Source organism: Chanodichthys erythropterus, chromosome 7 (genome assembly GCF_024489055.1).
Source record: "Chanodichthys erythropterus isolate Z2021 chromosome 7, ASM2448905v1, whole genome shotgun sequence".
In the NCBI taxonomy this organism is placed as follows: domain Eukaryota; kingdom Metazoa; phylum Chordata; class Actinopteri; order Cypriniformes; family Xenocyprididae; genus Chanodichthys; species Chanodichthys erythropterus.
The window spans coordinates 33,483,361-33,502,661 of record NC_090227.1 but is presented as its reverse complement, the minus strand read 5'-3'; the positions used below and the strand labels follow the sequence as shown (position 1 = coordinate 33,502,661).

At 41.1% G+C, this 19,301-nt stretch overlaps 1 protein-coding gene across 5 annotated transcripts in view; it reads right to left on the bottom strand.

Moving 5' to 3' along the window:
- The window catches only part of znf423 (zinc finger protein 423), a 174,788-nt gene that overhangs the window by 75,375 nt on the left and 80,112 nt on the right, over positions 1-19,301 (bottom strand). For all 5 annotated transcript variants that reach the window (XM_067390291.1, XM_067390293.1, XM_067390295.1 and 2 more), the window contains 2 exons: positions 13,892-17,319; positions 13,084-13,168 (listed from right to left, as the gene is read on the bottom strand). In XM_067390291.1, the coding sequence (XP_067246392.1) occupies positions 13,084-13,168; positions 13,892-17,319 (3,513 nt within the window). The remainder of the gene's footprint in view (positions 1-13,083; positions 13,169-13,891; positions 17,320-19,301) is intronic.

The following is a 19,301-nucleotide window of genomic DNA, read 5'->3' as shown; positions in this document are numbered from 1 at the left end:
TGATGTTTTGAACTTTCATTAAAGTGTCCTGAAAAAAGAAAATGACTGTTTCTAAATAAATTTTAATCAGCACAACTGATTTAAAATTGTTTCTTGAGCAACAAATTAGCATTTTAGAATGATTTCTGAAGTATCATGTGACACTGAAGACTGGAGTAATTTAGTTTTGCCATATACTTTTATACGTTTTTTATATAATATATAATTTATATAATTATAATTTTTTTTAAAATATATATATTTTTTAATTAATTATTATTATTTATTTTTTTTACAAATAAATGCAACTAATTTCAAAAGCATTAAAAATAATCTTACAAACCCTCAACTTTTAAATGGCAGTGTATACAGGTTATGCAATGATGTGTTCAATGTGTTTAAGGCATGATATACACTATATACAGTCAAACAGTTGCCACCAACAGGGTCATCAGGACCCCGTCACAAAGTGTACCAAATAAATAAATAAACTAACATAAAAAATGGATTTTAGATTACTTTATTATGTGAGTGAAATGAGACCGCAGACTGATTAGTACTAGCACAGCTATGTAGAAAAATCGGTTACCAGTTATTTAGTTTAGCAGTCATTATAGACATTTTTTTTCATTTAATATGGCCAATTTGAATCAAGTATTCCAGAGACCCATGTAGTAAAATCCAAACATATGCAAATATGTATGAGTTTAACTGTGCACGTGTGTTGCATTGATTTGGTCAAGCTCAACTCCCTCATCCTTCTCTCTCCCTCTCTCTATCACCTCTAGCAGCGCACCCTCCATCATCCCCCCTCAAACGTTGCCCGGCCCCTCTGAGGTTCCGCCTGGCTAGCTCCAGGTGGTCTATGATGTGCATGAGGGGCTGTCATCTGTTCCCATGCTCACGTACTTGCCACATGGGCTGCAGTAGAGAGCGCCACACCATTAACAAGCCATAAAAACCAACCCAACCCTTTTAAAACATCAGAACACTGAGGAATAACTGCTCTCACCAAAGCCACTCAACCTAACATCGGCTCGGCGTGCACAATAGAGACATCAGGGGCTGGATAACAGGGAGTGACATGCAATGTGAAGGAATGATGATTTCTTTTGCTCTCATAACTATAGAATGGAGGGGGCTGGAGTATGGCTATACACACACACACACACACACACACACACACACAGACACACACACACACACACACACACAGTGTGGCCCTAGGCTAGACACTGGCTTGCTCGTGTACAGGCGCTCAGTGAAGTGAACCCTCATCCACATTATCTACATCCATTGACTCCTAAAGCTTCTTGTGTGCTGCCTCATTAAGTCTGCGCTGACACAGAGAGACCGCGCCAGGTCTCCTTTAGTAGCCAGTCTCCGTGTACGTGTGTGTGTGTATTTGTGTAAGTGTGTCTCTACAGCATGAGATGGGCATTACCTACAGCAAAATAAAAAAGGAACTGCTCTACAGCATCACTTCCTGTAAAAAAAAAAAAAAAGCTCAAAAACAACACTGGTCATCTTTATGAGACAACATTAAGACAACAAATCAATCCCACAATCTTTTACTTTGCACTAAAGAAATTATCGACTTCAGTAACTGCTTGTGCACATAAAAACAGATTTTCGACAAATAACAGCTGTGATGTGACAAGACAAATATTCAAATATGGAAAAGCGCACCCACAGTTGACACAAGAGGACTATTATGACATCACAGAGAACACCCTGGGGTCAAACGGCAAGCATCTATGTGGTGTTGCCTTGACAACACATGTGTGACTCGTGCTCCAGGCATCAGAATCACTGGGATGAATAACTAAGAATCAACGGTAACATTAGCAATACTCTCTGGAGAGCAGTCTCACTCAGGTGTATGTGCGTTCATGCCCCTGGCCCAGCCCCATGCACAAATAACCACTATGGCAATGTGTGTTGGTGTATGTGTGTGCTTATGTGTGTAAGCTGGCAGAGGGAACTGGATATGGAAATCAAATGACATGATAGTAGAACTAAGGTTGCACCCTTTTATGTTCCTTATTTAGGGGGTCATATTATGACATCATATATGCATATTCAAATCATATTCTACTACTGAAATAGAATAGATTCATGTATTTTTTTAAACCAAATTGAATTGAGGATGTCCTTATAAATTGCAAATAATTTCCTGAATTTTAAATGATGTTACAAACAGGATGCAGAATTGCATTTTAAATTTGAATGTATGGAAGCAAAATGAATTCTAAAATTCTAATAAATGTATTCTAAGAATGATGAATTTTATGAAGCTAAGAATGTCTTTGAATGTTTCAACAGATTGAGAGATACAGATAGACAGATAGATTCAAAATGCTCCATTTATTTTAACAAAGCTTCAAAAACATTTAGCTCCAAGCTCACTGAATACAGCACCACCACCCACATTTACAGTATATTCCAACAACTCATATTCTCTATTAACAAGGAGGAAGTGGGATAGATAGACTATTAATATTTCTAAACCATGAACTATACCACCATAAAAAGAAGATGCTATTACTCCACTTGCTATATAACTAATGACAAGAGCAGTATGTGGAGAAAGTCCACAAAACATTATTGATTTAATCTGTCACAATGTGATTCAGTCTTTGCAGAGACCGTTAGATGGGGACGCTCGAGTCATTTCGTATTTCGCATGCGGCAAAAAAATGCCTGTTTAATTCTGTTGGTCAAAAAGAGTATGGAAAATGAGCATGAAAAACTAAATTAAAGGGGCCTGAGGGAAAATAAATGAGTGAAAATGAAAAAAAGTATGGCATGACCCCTTTATGTGACCAATCATGCACTGTTGTCTACTATAGCCCCGCTCCTTCTACTCAAGCAGTGAGAGATGTATGTGTGCTTGAGGGGGGTCATTCATTCAGGTAATCTAGCTAAGAATGGAGAGAGATAAGGGGGAACAAACCTTGCAGCTGGGCAGGCTCTCCTACGGGCCGTCCGACAGGCAGGGAGGGTGGAAAGAGAAGGCAGGGTGACAGTTAGTCAGCAGCTCTATGATCACATGAGGGTTAGATGGTGGAGGAGGGGTCAGACATGGGGGTCATGGCTTACTCATGGTGACGTTATGGAGGGAGACTGTGCTGCCATGGATTTGCATGTCTCAAATTGTTAAAATACACTACAACTAGAAAATAAACCATTGGTAAGGGGTGAGTTTACTCACCCTCATTGCAAATCTATAGCAAATCATAAGGACCACTTTAATGATATTTTTTTGTCATTTTAACTTGACAGCACACTTTTATTACTAGGAAAAGACTAAACTTCTGCTAAATTACTCTTTGTGTTCCACAGAATAAAAAACATCATACATGTTTGGACCGACACGAGGGTTATTAAATGATGCCAAAATTCGATGAACTATTCTTTGAGCATTCATTATCCTAACATGCTTCTAGAATGATCGTCATATACAAACAAACAAACTTAAATGGATAGTTCACCCAAAAATGCACTCACCCTCATTTCGCTACAAACCTGTATGACTTACTTTCTTCTGCAGAATACAAAAGAAGATATTTTGACTGTTTTTAACCATATGTGACCCATGCTGGCAAAATGAGTCGCAAAGAGCAAATTTTCAAAAATGAGTTATTGTTATTCTCAAACCTTCAAAATGATATATGATTTGTTGGAAACCGACAAAAAAAATGACTGAGCTACACCTGTTTGAAGTTGAAAGTCAGCAAAGTCAATTTTGAGAAAAATCGAGTTAAAGTTTTCTGAAGGTTCCAAAACAAAATCACCTAGCAAAAGTCCCTGGTAATACCACCAAATTTGGCACAAACCAAGTAAAAAAAAACAAATCTGTAGGAAAAATATATATATTTAACTTTTTTCCATGATTTCACAATTGTTTGATAAACAATAAATGAAACAGACAGCCTACTGTACCACACATAATATAATGTTACACATCAGATGTTTTTCCCTAACTGTTAACCAAATGTTCACTTCAGACATAACAGATCATTTTTGTGTGAATACTCTCCAAGACAGATTTTTTTGAAATACTGTAATTCTGTGTATATGTGTATATCGGGATTGTACGCCATCTGAGGCGTCTCTGTGCGTGCGCTTTGGATCTGTTAGTCAGCACGAGTAAGATCATTTTGTTTACATCAGCATGAGTTTGAAAATCACATTTCATTGGTTCAGACTCATGCCATCGAGAATTTGCTATAAATATTCACCAAGTTGGAATGCTTCTCTTTACAACAATACCAAACGTGCTGAGGGGAAGCGCCAGTTGTCGAGGAAAGGTACTCTTCTCAGAAAACATACAAATAAAGATGCTTTTAGGTGTTTAATTGCTATTTGGAGCATTGGGATTGCTAGACGAGGGCTTAATGAACTAATTTTTGTGATTGACATTTTTCACTTGTTTTGCCTGTAGCTCAAAATTAGCCCATGAGCATTTCGACTCATTTTGCCAGCACGGGTCATGTATAATGAAAGGCAATTGGGTCTAAAACAATACTGGACCCCATTGACTTTCACTGTATAGACAAAAAAAACAGGTTTTTTAAAATGTCTTCTTTTGCGTTCCACAGAAGAAAAGGTCATAGGTTTGGAACAACATGGGAATAAGTAAATGAGTGTGCATGACTGTGTGTAAGATGTACAACAGCGTGTCCTCTAATGTTCAACCCTGAACCTATCACTGAGAAAGATCACAGTGGCATGATACACAAGGCCTTGGAAAAGTGAAACAGAGAGAGAGAGGCAGAGAGAGAGAAGCGATACAGCAGAGATGAGCAAGGGAGAATCAGGGTTGGACGGAGGGGGGTGAAGAGGCTGACTACAGCTCAATCCACTAATAAAGGCAGATGAAAGGGAGGTTAAACACAATATGCTAATTGAAATGTGTTGGCTGATTAAGGGCGATTGAGAGGAGAGTGGACGTGCTGTGAGTTCTGTACGCCGGTGATTAGTGCAACATTAGTGTCTGCATGCTTTTCCTTGCGACGTGCCCAAATGGACGGATGAAGATAGAGGTGTGGGGGGGGGAGTGGATGGAGAGGTGAAATGAGAAAGGCCTCGCCTCTCTTACAGTTCCTATACTCTCGCCCAACATGAAAAGCACAGGAAAACACAGAAAACTTGTCGAACCCCAAGGACTGCATTGAGGCCCAAAAAACAAACTTGCCTATGTGCGTCTAGCCTGCCTAGCAAAACACAAACATTATAAAACATCACACCTTATCACAAGGAGTGTCAAGAACATGTCAAGGAAGAAATGTGGAATACTAGGCCGAGCTCCTTACTGTAATGTCTGAGAGGCCTTGTGCTTTGTGTCTGCTTGTTTGCTACTCAAGCTTATTTTTTCCTCTCTTGTCTTGCTTATCTGTCAGTCTGTCTGTATTTTTATTACTATTATTTTTCTGTGCACAATCTTTTGTGTGTGAAGGTCTCTCAGGAGCACAGAGGTTTTTTATTCTTCAGGCTTTATTGTTTTCCGCTGCACAGCTGTAGACCCACGGGGTGCCCCCTGCAGGTGTGAGAGTGTGTGTGTATGTATGTATACGTGTGCGTGATTTCGAGCATTCGCTCTCAAGAGTATGCGTTCGCGTAAGCTCTCCCCCTGCCAGCAGGGCGCGCCGCTGCGCAGAGGTGATCATCAAGGGGTGCTGTGCTAAATGAAGACTAAAATTAAAAGCAGCGCACTGAGATGCCAGTGACTATGCTGGCAAGTCCCCATGAGGATGGCCCGACGGTGGGACACAACTTCTTTTTGCCCCCAAACTAACAGCCTGGCTCAGAAGGAGTTCTGTTATATTAATATGAATATAAACTCACTGAGCTGGATCGAGCTCCCTATCTCATTTTCATCTGCATCCCTGTCAGGGACAAGTCAAAATGGCATAATTTTTTTGCTAGTGCTGCCAAAGAGTGATTTTAAGTCTTTTGCTTTATTAGGCAGATGCTGTAGAGAGTGACAGGAACGTTTATGATACATCACCTGTACACACATACATGCTAACTGGTGTATTCTGACCCTTAAAGGATTAGTTCACTTCAGAACAAAAATTTCCTGATAATTTACTCACCCCCATGTCATCCAAAATGTTTATGTCTTTCTTTCTTCGGTCGAAAAGAAATTATTGTTTTTGAGGAAAACATTCCAGGATTTTTCTCCATATAGTGGACTTCAACAGGGACCAATCGTTGAAGGTCCAAATTGCAGTTTCAGTGCAGCTTCAAAGGAATCTACATGATCCCAGACAAGATAAGTAAGTATCTTATCTAGCGAAACGATCAATCATTTTCTAAAATAAATAAAAATGTATATACTTTTTAACCACAAATGCTTGTCTTGCACTAGCTCTTTCACGTTGGAAAGGTCAAGCGTGACGTAGGTGTAAGTACTGTGGTAGGGCAAAAAACAGTTTCTGCTCCAACTTCAAAATTGTCCGACATCAGTGTTTTACCTTTTTTTTTTGCAAAGGCTGTTTGACTTAACCTTTGCATGTTCGCTTTGTAAACACTTGTCTAAGTCAGGCGTGACCTTTCCAACAAGATTATGTAATGCGTGGCCTGGGATCATGTAGATAAGCATTTGTGGTTAAAAAGTGTATATATATATATATATAAAGACTTTAGATGCAAAAGCCTCTAAGTGCCGTCTGAAATGTTCTTTTTTATCAAGCTTGTATGTTGATGTTCAGTTATTTCACTTTAATGGCAATGAAAAGGACATATTAATTGCCATTAAAGTGAAATTGCTGAACCTAAACATACAAGCTTGATAAAAATGCTCATTTTAGAAGAAAATTTCAGACAGCACTTAGAGGCTTTTGCATCTGAAGTCTTCATATATATATATATATATTATATATATATATATATATATATATATATACACACACATATATACAGATAAGACCCTCATTCCTCGGCTGGGATCATGTAGAGTCCTTTGAAGCTGCATTTAGACATCAATTTGAACCTTCAACCCATTGGTAGCTGTTGAAGTCCACTATATGAAGAAAAATCCTGGAACGTTTTCCTCAAAAACCTTAATTTCTTTTCGACTAAAGAAACAAAGACATAAACATCTTGGATGACATGGGGGTGAGTAAATTATCAAAAATAATGAATACATGAATTCTGAAGTGAACTCATCCTTTAATGGCGTGATTCAAAGGATAATTAACCCAGCAATGAAGATGATGTCATTATTTATTCACTTCATGTTATTACAGTGAGTTTTTAGTGTTTTTTAAATTATACATTTTATTTTTAGAAGCATAGATAATTTATTAAAAATGACAAATAACTTAAAACATACACACACACACACACGCACGCGCACACACACACACACACACACACACACACACACACACACACACACACACACACACACACACACACAGACACACACACACACACACACAAACATACATATATATATTTAGAATTTATACCCAGCTACATGTATTTACTTGGTGACACATTTTATTTAATTGAACAGAATTCTCATTCTTATGACCTTATAGTTGAGCCATGTGAACTGTGTAACAACTGCTCAAAAAAAATATATTTCTGTGTTAGACAGAACAAGTACAATACGGTATATAAATATATATAATATGAGACAAAGTAAAACAAAGTAAATAATGACAATTTTTATTTTTTGGTGAACTGGGTGAAACATAACATCAACACACATAACATACTCTATTTAGGCACCCTCTTTGCACGACACCACCATTCACTCAACTAAATGCCTCAACGCACCACAATTCTCAGCTCTATTCCTTCTTTCTTTACTTCAGTCCAGTCAGCCTATGTCATGTCTGAGACAGGTCTTGGTGTGGGGCAGTGAAATGTGTAGAGTAGTGTCTGTCTCCTCACAGGGGAAATGAGAGGGTTTACACCGGCTCTCATATTATGGAGTGTGTGCTTCCAGATGTGTTCAGAAAAAATATTACTGTTAGTGCCAGGATTTTGTTTCCCTGGTAAGTCAGAAAAAGTCCTTCACTAAAGTACTTCCTACAAATAGTCCTGTAGTGTGACAAATTAAATTACAAACACTTAATGTAGTCTGTCAATTAATATGAGGTCATAATGTATAATAATTATAAAAGTAGTTTTAAATGAAGTATATAGCACATCACACTGCTGTATACTACTGTCACAGAATATGTCATGTCAACTACACAGATAAACAACGAATATGCATTTGTTGTGTTAATTTTTCATATATCTGAATCAGTGCCCAGTAAAAAGTCCAATTCAGAAAAGATCATCATTTCATTTCATAAAAAATTGTCAAGCACTAACAGACCAATGGGATGCCTCCACTTTAAAAGGTGACTAGCCAATGAGATCAGACGACCCTAAACAGAAGCTGAACAGACTATTACTGCAACATGAAACTAATAATAATGCAGTATAAAAACCACACAGTAAATAAAAGTCTGCATGACCCTGTGCAGTCTGGAGCCGTCGGTTGTTTGATGAAATCAGGGCAGCGCTAATGAAATTCATTTTTCCCGTACACGCGGATTGCCGCCTCCGTGCTAAGGAAAATCGTTACGCGGTCTCTCTGCACAGAGACAAACGTCTACATTAAATAATCACACGGCTTCAATCAACAGGCAGGGAAAAATAAACCCACATTCCTCCAGGCTCACCGCCTCCTGGAGAATGGAGCTCTGATCGCATTCGCCTGCCTCACCAGTCGGATTAATTAAAACACTAGGCTTTTTCCACCCCTCCCATCTTGGTGTAATCAAGCTCTTTTGCAGCAAACCGCAACAGCCCGAATCTTTATCGATTCCCTCACCTATGCTCAATGCCGCTTACATGCAAACGCAGGCGGCGAAGATTTGAAACGACACCAACATAATCTAAACCTAAATTAAAGATCAAGTCACAAAACCTCAAGGTGCCCTAACCACCTGAAGCATGCCTTAGGAAGCCTTCAGGTGTGTAAAACGAATGTTAAAGGTGTGTGTGGATTTTTTTTTTTAATTTGTGGGAGGAATGTCTCTTGTGATTGGTGCACGTTCCTCTTGGGCTGTTGGCAGAGCAATGTGACGGTACAGAAAATGACACAGGCAGCGTGCTCACGCAGTGGTGGAGCGCTCACAGGAAGGACACGAGAGAAAAGAGGAGAGGAGAGGAAGAGAGGGGAGCAGATGTTGCAAGTTTGAGGAGGTAAACTGATTGAGATGAGGTGTCACCTCAGCCTACTGGTGACTGTGAGAGTGAGAGAGGGGATGGGAGGGGGACAGAGCTGGAAAGAGTGAGAGGAAGGGAAGGGTGGGGGGAGGCTAGGTGAGGTATGATCACACCTCGACAAAAAGGTAGGACGACTGAAACAGGGAACCGAGTGTCTGTGTATCCACAAGCAGGGAGGATTTTGTGTCTGTCTGTGTATGCAAGCTCTGATGTGTCAATCACATATAAGCGCAGGTATGTGTGGGTAGGAATGCACAGGGACTTCACATCTACTAAATTCACATCTTCAACATATATGCAACAACCACACTCACACACACACAGTTGCTTTTGGCAGAGGAGCACGCATGAATATGCATAGTGAAAGCACTGATGAAACACAGGAGGCGGAGAGATCAAATTCATGCATTTCCACAGCTGCCAAACGGTGAGCAAAAAGCACAAAGCTAAATTGTTCTATTTAACACGGCAGGAGAAGAACATGTAACCTACTAAAAGCTCACTCAATTAGTAAGTTCAAGCCAAACAATTAGTGACAATTAAATATATGTCACAGTGAAACTGCATTGAGTCCATTTGCTGTCAAAATCAGCTATTTCAGTAATTGTTTGATATTGACACAACCAATCAGAAAGCACATGTAATATAAATGAGGCTGTCTACAAAATGAATGATTCCTAAATTGCTGCATACAATTATGACGAGAAAGGACCATTCTTGATTTAACACATGAATTATAATGAATTTCATTGCTTGAATATAAAGTAAGATATTTACATTTTTATAAATGCATTTGTGCATACATACCATGCTTAAATTGACATTGTCGTGAAAAACGAAAAACAGGCTTTTAAAATCTGACCAGCCCTTATGACTGTGATTAAAGTATGAGGCTGGTTGTGGTTGTTGGAAACTATTAGGGGTGTAATGGTTCAAAATACTCATGGTTCGGTTTGTATTCGGTTTGTTTTAGGGTCACGGTTTTGATACGGTTCGATATGTAAATCTAATGTGTGTATGTAAATGTATGTATATAAGTGCAAATAATTAAAATACAAGTAATAGCACAAATAAATACAATAGAGCAAAGATACATTTTAAATTTATGTTTCAACGTGGTCTAACAGTAGTTTTCAGGTACAGAAACTGAATAAAATGGTCTTCACTCTATAAATTAATAAATATAGATTAATCCTTTTTTTTGTCTTGTTGTTTGATTAACGTTAAAAACACAGACTTCAGCAGTTATATTAGGCTGCTGGGTCACTTTAAGACATAATGCACAGATCCAATATACTGAATCATGCATTTATTTCTCAACTGTTTACATTCACTTAAAACATAACCGACTGTTTACAAGAATACTCTCCAAGACAGGTATGTTGACAATTTTGTGTGAATTTGTCAGCCCAAGTGCGAGAATAAATTAAAGAGAACTCAATTTAGTATTCGCATGCTGTCTGAGATGCGACTTTCCGTGTGTTTGCTTCAGATGTGTGTGCACAAAAAACTTCACACAGCGCACCCTAGTTTTTTTTAACGTGTTTGAATGTTTAAATTGGCGAGGCTTAAAAACACGTGCAACTGATAAACTTTTGTGACAATGCAGCACTGGCACTATGAAGACAGTGACTGTTCTGTCAACTGTCGCTTTCGTTATTGCTTTGTGTCTGTCAGAATAAGCACTGAGTGCCTGTTTAAACAGAGAAGGCAATGTGTGCTGTTTCAGTCTCACCTGCGCTCGTGCGCTATCAATACAGGGGTGATGATGGTGTAAATGACTCAAGCAACCAAGGTGCAACTGAACTGTAGGTGGAGAATGGTACAGTTAACAGACAACTGTTGCACCCATCTAACATCTATAGATCTACATACAGTCAAATAAAAATGAAGTATCATTACTATCATCTGGACCATGTTCACTACATTTTTTTTTTAAAGTGGTCACAGAGCTGCATAATGTAAGTATCCCTGTTGTACATATTTTTTATTATTTTAGTTACAAAAAAGCACTGTGCATGCTTCCAAATTCCAGAGTAAAAGGCGGACTAAAATATCAAAGACTTATAATAGCCTCACTATTCATATATCAAAGCTGACAGATAGTGTAGCTTTTTAATGATTGCTTCGTAATCTCAAAAAGAAAGAGGAAGACAGAGAGCAAAAGCGCTAAAACTAGAACTCCTTTGTGATCTCGCTTCAATTTTCTGGTGCCTAACGCAGAGTCTGATAAAGGTTAATACACGACTCCCTTTTCATTATTCAAAGACGTCATCAATCTTTGAAGAGGGGTGGAAAAAATAATAAAATAACAACGGCACTTAAAATAATCTGCCTCAATTCCATAATTAATCTCCTCCAGCTTTTCTGACAATTATGATGTTAATTAACCCAAAATTCCCTTCATGGCGATGGGGAGAGACATACGATCCGCCTTGCTGTCTCACACGCAGCCTCTATCTCTACCATCAGTATCTTCAGAGAGGAAAAGTGAGAGAGGATGGAGGGATGAAAGGAGAGAGCTCTCAGCGTGGTCCAAATTGGATTGTGTTGGTCTGAGATTGGGCAGGTTGGATGCAGTTAGGTTGTGATTGAATGGTGAAGGGTCAGTTGAGATGGGAAAGAGGAATGGAAGAGAGATAGGTGGATAGATAGAAACAGGGTGGGAGGTTAAAGACAGGGCGGTTAATATGGGAATAATTGGGTGCTAAGCATTTCCATGCTCATTTAATGAAGGAGAAAATGAACATGGAACCAAAGGGCCCTAGAATTAAACTCAAAATTCCACCCACATAAAATAAGGACAGACAAAAAGAAAAGTGTAGATTGCAAACACTTACACACACACATAAGTCTATGTGGTTAGGCACAATGTCCTTTTTAAAGACAGATGCAGCATGCTCACAAGGACTCTAAGAATATATCAGGTGGCTCCGCTTTAGAATCGGCTGTCAGGATCGGAGAAGGCCGGGAAGTTGCTGAGGCTCAGAGCATTGCACCGTTTGTTCTGTGAAATTACTCACAGGCCCAGCTCGTTAATCTACACTACAGTGTGCTGCAGCAGCAATTATTACTTAAAGAATAACAACACCAAGGGAGGAGGCATATAAAACAACTACAAAGGAACTGTTTGGTTAAGCTAATATACTGCAGCCAGGGCCACTAGCCAAAGAAACACAAAACATAGGATGGAAAATATCATCCACCAGGAGCCAACATTAAAAAGTGCCACCCAGCACTCTATAGCATTATAGCGTTTGAAGAAACATATTCAAAACATTCCTATAACATAATTAGATAAGTCATAGAGCCCTTTATTAGTTCAGCTAACCTAACATAATTAGAATTCCAACATCGGTAAATAACACCCCCTCCACGTGCACATGTAGTTACTCTATTCGTAAAATATCTGCAACAAAGAGCAAAATCTGTGTAATTGTCCACGACAGACTACTGGAATTAAATGAAGTGGAATAAAATAGAACCTAATTGTTTGTTGGCCTTTGCTGAAGGAGCGAGACCTGCAGTCCTGGTCTCGGCTGCATGGTGAAGAGTTAACAGAGCAATCAGACCTGCAGCCGAGGCCTCAGCTGCGTAGTCAAGTGTTAAACAATGGAACAGCTGTTGAGAGCGATGTCTGCACTTCCAGAAATAGAGCTGTTCATTTCACCTGTCTGTCTCACACCTGTGTGCAGGGAGTGAGAGAGAGTGCTGGGGCAAGACTAAGGCAGCAAATAAGGGTAGGAAAGCAGGAGGAGCGACTGGCAAGCATCCAAACACACACGCACACGTGCGCTCACACACATACACACACACACGAACGCACGCTCACTAGCAGAGGAAACTATGGGGTCAACTTACCGATCATATGATTGGCAACATGGATCTGGATCTCTCGTTCTGTCTCAAAGGTCATTTGGCATTTGATGCACTGATACGTCTTCTTCTACAAGGAAAGACACAGGATTGGAATTCACATTGAACAGGCTTTTTTAATTCTCCACACATTCACAAACACCCAACCTATCCTGCTGCAACGAAAGGGGAAAAGGCAGTGATTCTCCTATCTGTTACACTGAGCTGAGACAAAAGCACAGGTAAAGATTGAGCGTCCCTGGAAGTTCACTGTCAATATCTAGTGAAGCGAACAGGCTGTACAATAGCCCAGCAGGATGAGGCTGCTGAACCCTCTGGGGCCAGTAGTAATGTAGCCATGAATTCACACATCTCTCTTTGACTCAGAACACTTTGGGAACACAGGGAACTTATACACTAAAAATACTGCCAGAAAATGGTTGCTGGCAATGACTCCCCTTTTCAAAAGAAATTGCATAAAATTCTTTTTTGAACTGCCAAAAGAAAAGAGATAATAGGAAAAGAAACACAAAAAGAGAAAAGGTAGAGAAAGAACACAAATTTGAGAACTAGAGGAAAACCTCAAATGACCTAAAAAACACCCTAAGCAAATACAAAACCATTTTGTAATAAAACATTTCTGTCAAAAGGCCCAGTGCTTGTGGACAATGGCTAAGAGTTATCTTTGATCTTCTGGTTTAATGTAGAACTATCAAATACTTTTAATATCCTTTCAGACAAAAGAAAATATAATTGAGACAGTTTTAGCATAAACAATATCAGATTTTCATAGGGGTTAGGATTTGACACTTACTTTAGGGACAGGTGAAGCATCCGTAACTTTCTTAGCTCCACTGGTCTCAGGGCTCATCTCAGGATGGTCAACTTGAACATGGCTTTCCAGGTCTTCCAGGGTCTCAAATTTAACAGCACACTCTGGGCAGCGCAGTCCATTGGTGCCCTTCTCCCCTTCTTGGGGGGTGACAACAACAGTTGGGGACTGGCCATTTGTGCCCCGACTCATGCAGCTAGCACAAAGACCATAAGGCAGGCCGTTGACATCAATCTTGACCAGCTCTTGCTTATTCTTGAAGTCTTTGAGACAAAGGGCACATTTATAGAGTTTGTGAGCCTGCAGCTGGCCATTTGGAGATGATGAGGCTGATCCTCCTCCGCCGCCGCTGACCCCAGAGGATGAGAGCTTCTGCATGTGAAAAGTTCCATGGATCTTCAGTTCGAGTGTCGAGGTGACAGTTTGCATGCAAACAACACAGCGGAAGCCTGTTAGGGAGTTCCTCAGATCAGGGTGCATCTGGCAGTGCTCGATAAACTCTTCCTCGCTCTGCAGTGGCATCTTGCAGATACGGCAGGTGCCTGTGTCCAGGCTCTTGCTGTGGGTGACTTTGTGCTCAGTGAGAGTAAGGAGTGAAGGGAAGCGTTCACCACAGATGGGACACATGTAGTGCTTCGCCGGGCCACGGTGTGTCTGGGCATGTTCCCTCAAGCCGTTCTCAGAAAAGAATGTCCGCGAGCAAACATTGCACTTGTGGTTACCCTTGATGAAGTCAGCCTTCTTTTTTCTAGAGCCTGCATCGTCCTCACCAGGCCTGATATTGTGGTCTCGAAGGCGGTGATTTTGGAGAAGAGACTCCATGGTATATGCTGCACCACAGATGTCACAGGCATACATTGGCTCTGAGGCATCCAGCTCCTCTTCACCACCGCTGGCTTCATGGCTGTTTGCCGTTTCCTGACTTCCTCCTTTTAACAGCATGTTCTGCAAATCTGCTTGCTCAGCAGCTGCAGTCGATCCTGCTGTGGAACGCTTAGAGCTTTGAGTTACCCCGTTAGGCGTTCCATTTTGGCTGCCTCCATTTCCGTTGCCATTTCCTCCATCAAAAATGCAGTGCTTCTCTCTGAGATGTCTTTCCAACAAGACAATGGCATGGAAAGCCTTCCCACAGAGCCGGCAGTTATACTTTTTACTGTGGGTAGTGATGTGACACTGGAGCTCTACTTCTGTGCCAAATGTCTCCCCGCAGAATATGCATTTGCGTGCTTTCCCAGTTGCCCCTGTACTGGTAGGATGACCCAAATGACTGTGCTTCACGTGTAATTGCAGGTCACTTTCTTTGCGGAAGTCCCAAGCACAGGCCGTACAACGATACATTTTCTTCTCATTGCTGTGCTTGACGGCCAGGTGGACTTGTATAGAGACCTTTGAATCAAAGACTTCCTGACACAGTGTGCAGTGGTACAGCACAAAGGTATGCATGTCTAGCAAGTGCTTTTGCAGATCATCTACAGAAGAGAACTGTTTGTCGCAGCTCTCACAGACATACTGGGTGGAAGTGGTGGTGTAGTGAATGGTCAAGTGCTGAAGCAGTGCCTCTTGAGAATCAAAGTCCTCTTTGTTGCATTGTGGGCAAGACTGCCTCCTCAGCAGCAGTTCCAGGTGGGACTTGAGATGGGCTTGGAAGCCCTCAAAGCTGGTAAATCGAAGGTCACACTGATTGCAGGGATAGTCTCCATTGGCAACGGCTGGAGTGCTGTCACCAGTTACCCTATGGCGCTTGGGGGAGGATATCTCCACATCAGATGAGGCTGGGCTCAAGTCTGCCACTTTGACCTTGCGCTTGTTGTTGGCAAGTGGGATGTTCTTGTGATTCTCCTTAATGTGTTTAGTAAGTTTGAGGAGGGAACCAAAGATGGGAGAGTTGGTGCAGTAAGGGCAAGAATACACTTCCATGAAGGACTGCGAGGGCTGCAAGACTGGAGACTCCATCTTGGTCACACCACCCCCACTGCTGCAATGGGTCTGTTGAATGTGCTCTGTGAGTGAGGACTCTGTAAGGAAGCCCATGGAGCACTGGTTACAGAAGAAAGCATGGTTGCCCTCCAAAGTGGTGGATCCAGCAACAACACCACCGGATAAGCAGTGAGAAACACGGATGTGCTCTTGCAGGCTGTTGATGTCTGCAAACATGTCAGGACAGTAGTTGCAATGAAAGGCTGAAACATTACTGAACTGCAGAAGGGGAAAGTTTGAGGCAGAGCTCCCACTGGATCTATGTGCTTTGCGCACATGCTCATTAAGGTTATAGAGCGTAGGCAGGGTTTCCAGACACAACTGGCAAGTGTGGCTCTGCTGAGGTTTGTCTGCATGGATAGTCTTCAGATGAATCTCCAGGACAGCCAGGCTGTTGAAATCTCTCTTGGAGCAATATGGACAACTGTAGGTCACTTTGCCTGACCAGCTTCCATCGTCATGGTCAGAAGAAGGTGCAAGTTTGCGTCTGCTCTGTCCAGGTTTGAGAGTAGAGTCTGGGGTTGATCCTCTCTCCAGGGAGGCACTGGAATCAGGCGTAGCACTGCTCATTGATGCCACACTGCCCAAGACCGGATCAGGACTGGCACTGTGGTTGCTGGAGTCTGGCTGCCGGTGGCTGTCAAGATGGCAATAGACATCCTCTACAGATGGGAACTGCTCAGCGCACATGGGACACTTGTGTTTCTTGTTGGCGTGCGTTCTATCAATATGGGTGAGTAGAGTGCCTTCATCGCTGAAGATTTCAGGGCAGTGGATGCATTGCAGCTCTGCACGGTCTGAGAGCTGGGGATGCTGCGTCAGCACATGTTTCTCAAGTTCATCTGTCTGACTGAACGTCTCCTCGCAGTAATCACACATATATAGGTCCTGGTCCTGGTCAGCTACGTCACTGCTAGATCCATCACGCTTACCCTGGTCTTTCTTTGCCAGGTGTTCCTTGTTCTTCCGATGGGCTTGCATGTGACTTTGTAGAGAGGAGGTGGAAGAGAAGCCACGCTTACAAATGCTGCATTTGAATGGTTTGCTGGAACTGTGTGTCTTGAGGTGGATCTTGAGATGATCGCTGCGAGAAAATGCTGCTTCGCACTCCTGGCAACTGTACTTCTTGTCACCAGTGTGTAGCTTGACGTGACGATCACGACTGCGCTTGTGTTTGAACAAACGACTGCAGAAGGTGCATTTGAAGGGCAGCTTGTCACTGTGGATCTGCTCGTGGCGCTTCAGGTAGCTGAGGCGACTGAAGGACTTGTCGCAGAACTGGCAGGGATAAGGCAGGCCAGAGCCCCCTTCTTCCTCCCCTGTGCCCATACCCATATCGCAGCAGCCATCCCCTAGCATCTGTGACGGCGATGCCACGTCTTTGCTAGAGGGAGAGGACGCCACCCAGGAGAGCCCCGGGTCATCATCACCATCTGCAATGCAAAACACAGACAGAATTAAAATGTTAAAGAGGCAGAGAAAATATCAAAATAGAAGCAAAGAACTAAAGACAGCAAACCCCACAAGAATAGAGAAATAAGGACAAAGATGTATTTTTTTATCCTCTTATCCTCCCTCAGCAAACAAGCTCATACCCATATCCCCCAGATTTGAATCTGCTTTATCATATTTTCATTATGGTCACCAGATTGAAAAGCTTCTCAAAAGTGATTAGAGCACATTCAGAAAGGAAGGCCCTCTTACTGGACAATGCATACAAAATCATAGCACTGGATTATTTATGTTTTTTCGCTGTTTGTGCAAACACACAGCCAGTCTAGATTAATGCAGGCATACATTATACAAAGATATACAAAGCGGGTTGCTCTTAATTCTCCTGCTTTGTGCAATCTGATGGGGCCTGACACAGTCCACACGTCATCTATTTAGCATCTCAACCAGCAGACTCCGAAGGAAAGCAAGGGAGAGAGCTCATGACTTATTGAGCAGGGATGCTGCAAGCACAAAGTCCCACTGCGGCTCAGACAAACACAGAATTTTCTATCAGTGCACTGTTTGTTTGCTTTATTTTCTCTAAGTTGTATGTTCACTCTTAATGCGTTGAAAAAGCCTCTGGTATAACAGAGCCAAAAAAATGTATGTTTACAGAGGATAACGCCCCACATACTCTAAAAGCTTCATCTGTACTCAGAAGCCAAATGTAACAATGGCCCCCTATGCTCAGTATTCTAATTAGAAATGAAAAACCCACTGAAACAGAGTCACAATCTACGACCTAATGCAATGGGAAAAGGAAAAAAAGAACAAAGAAAGTGCATCACCTCAGCGTGTATTGTATAAACTAATAACTTCAACTCCATATGGCAGTTGTAGGATTTTACTTCCGCCCACTACTCTCCCATTACACAAAGGTGAGCACAGCAGAATTTGTAGAAAATAAATTCAAGTGATGAATCGATCCACTTTAAAATGTAGGTGCTGTGCAGAACAAATAAATCTCCACGGGGGTTTGTGGGTAGAAATTTGTAAAACCATGAATTATGAATTTAGCTCTAAGCGAGAAATGAATTCAGAGCAGGAGTAAAGAAAAACTTAAAAATAGAGATATCAGTAAAGGAGTAAAATAAGAGAAGAAAGTGTGACATTGTTTTGAAAATAGGAGCAAGGAAGCCTTTCTAAATAAAGAGGTCATTCTATGAAATTGGTGCCTTTCCCATTTTCCCATTTCCCAAGTACACTTTTGTAAGATTCAGACTTACAATTTAAGTGTTAATAACTTGCATTGTGGCATCTCAAGTTAAATTAATACATTTAATATATAATGGTATTTAATTCCCCTACTGTTAAACAAAATGAAAGAAAATTGTGATTTTAAAAAAGTACATTCTGAATTGTCTTTGAAAAGCTGAAAGGGAATCTTGAAAGTATGATGATGTAACTATAACAAAGTTTTTTGGTTTATGGCATTTTTAATACTTTAAAAATAAATAAATATGTTGTCTTAATTAATCAACTAAAATCTAAAAAATAGAGAGAGAATAAAGAAAAATGACACAATACAAAGAATGTATAGTAAAAAAAAAAAAAAAAGGTACTCAAGTTTGTGTCCATGTGCATCCTCTTTGTACCCCGTTCATTTTTTGTTTTAACATCTCTTTCTCAGATTACATTTAGCATAAGACAGACCGGCCCACCTCTCACACACCTCCGCTGCCTCTTTCCCCTCCTTCCTTCAAGTACAGTGCCTTCCCCCTGTTCTGTTCTCATGCTTTTGTGCCCGTGTCAGGATAAGAGCCGTCCCAACAAAACTTAAAACCCTTGCAACACGGGAGAGAAAGTGTTGCAGTGGCCCAATGAAAGAGCTCGGATGAAAAGCCCATAAGGGACTTAACCGTGGTGAATTCTTTGGCTGCACAATGAGACTGTGGCCCCTGACAGGCCATTCTCTGATCCA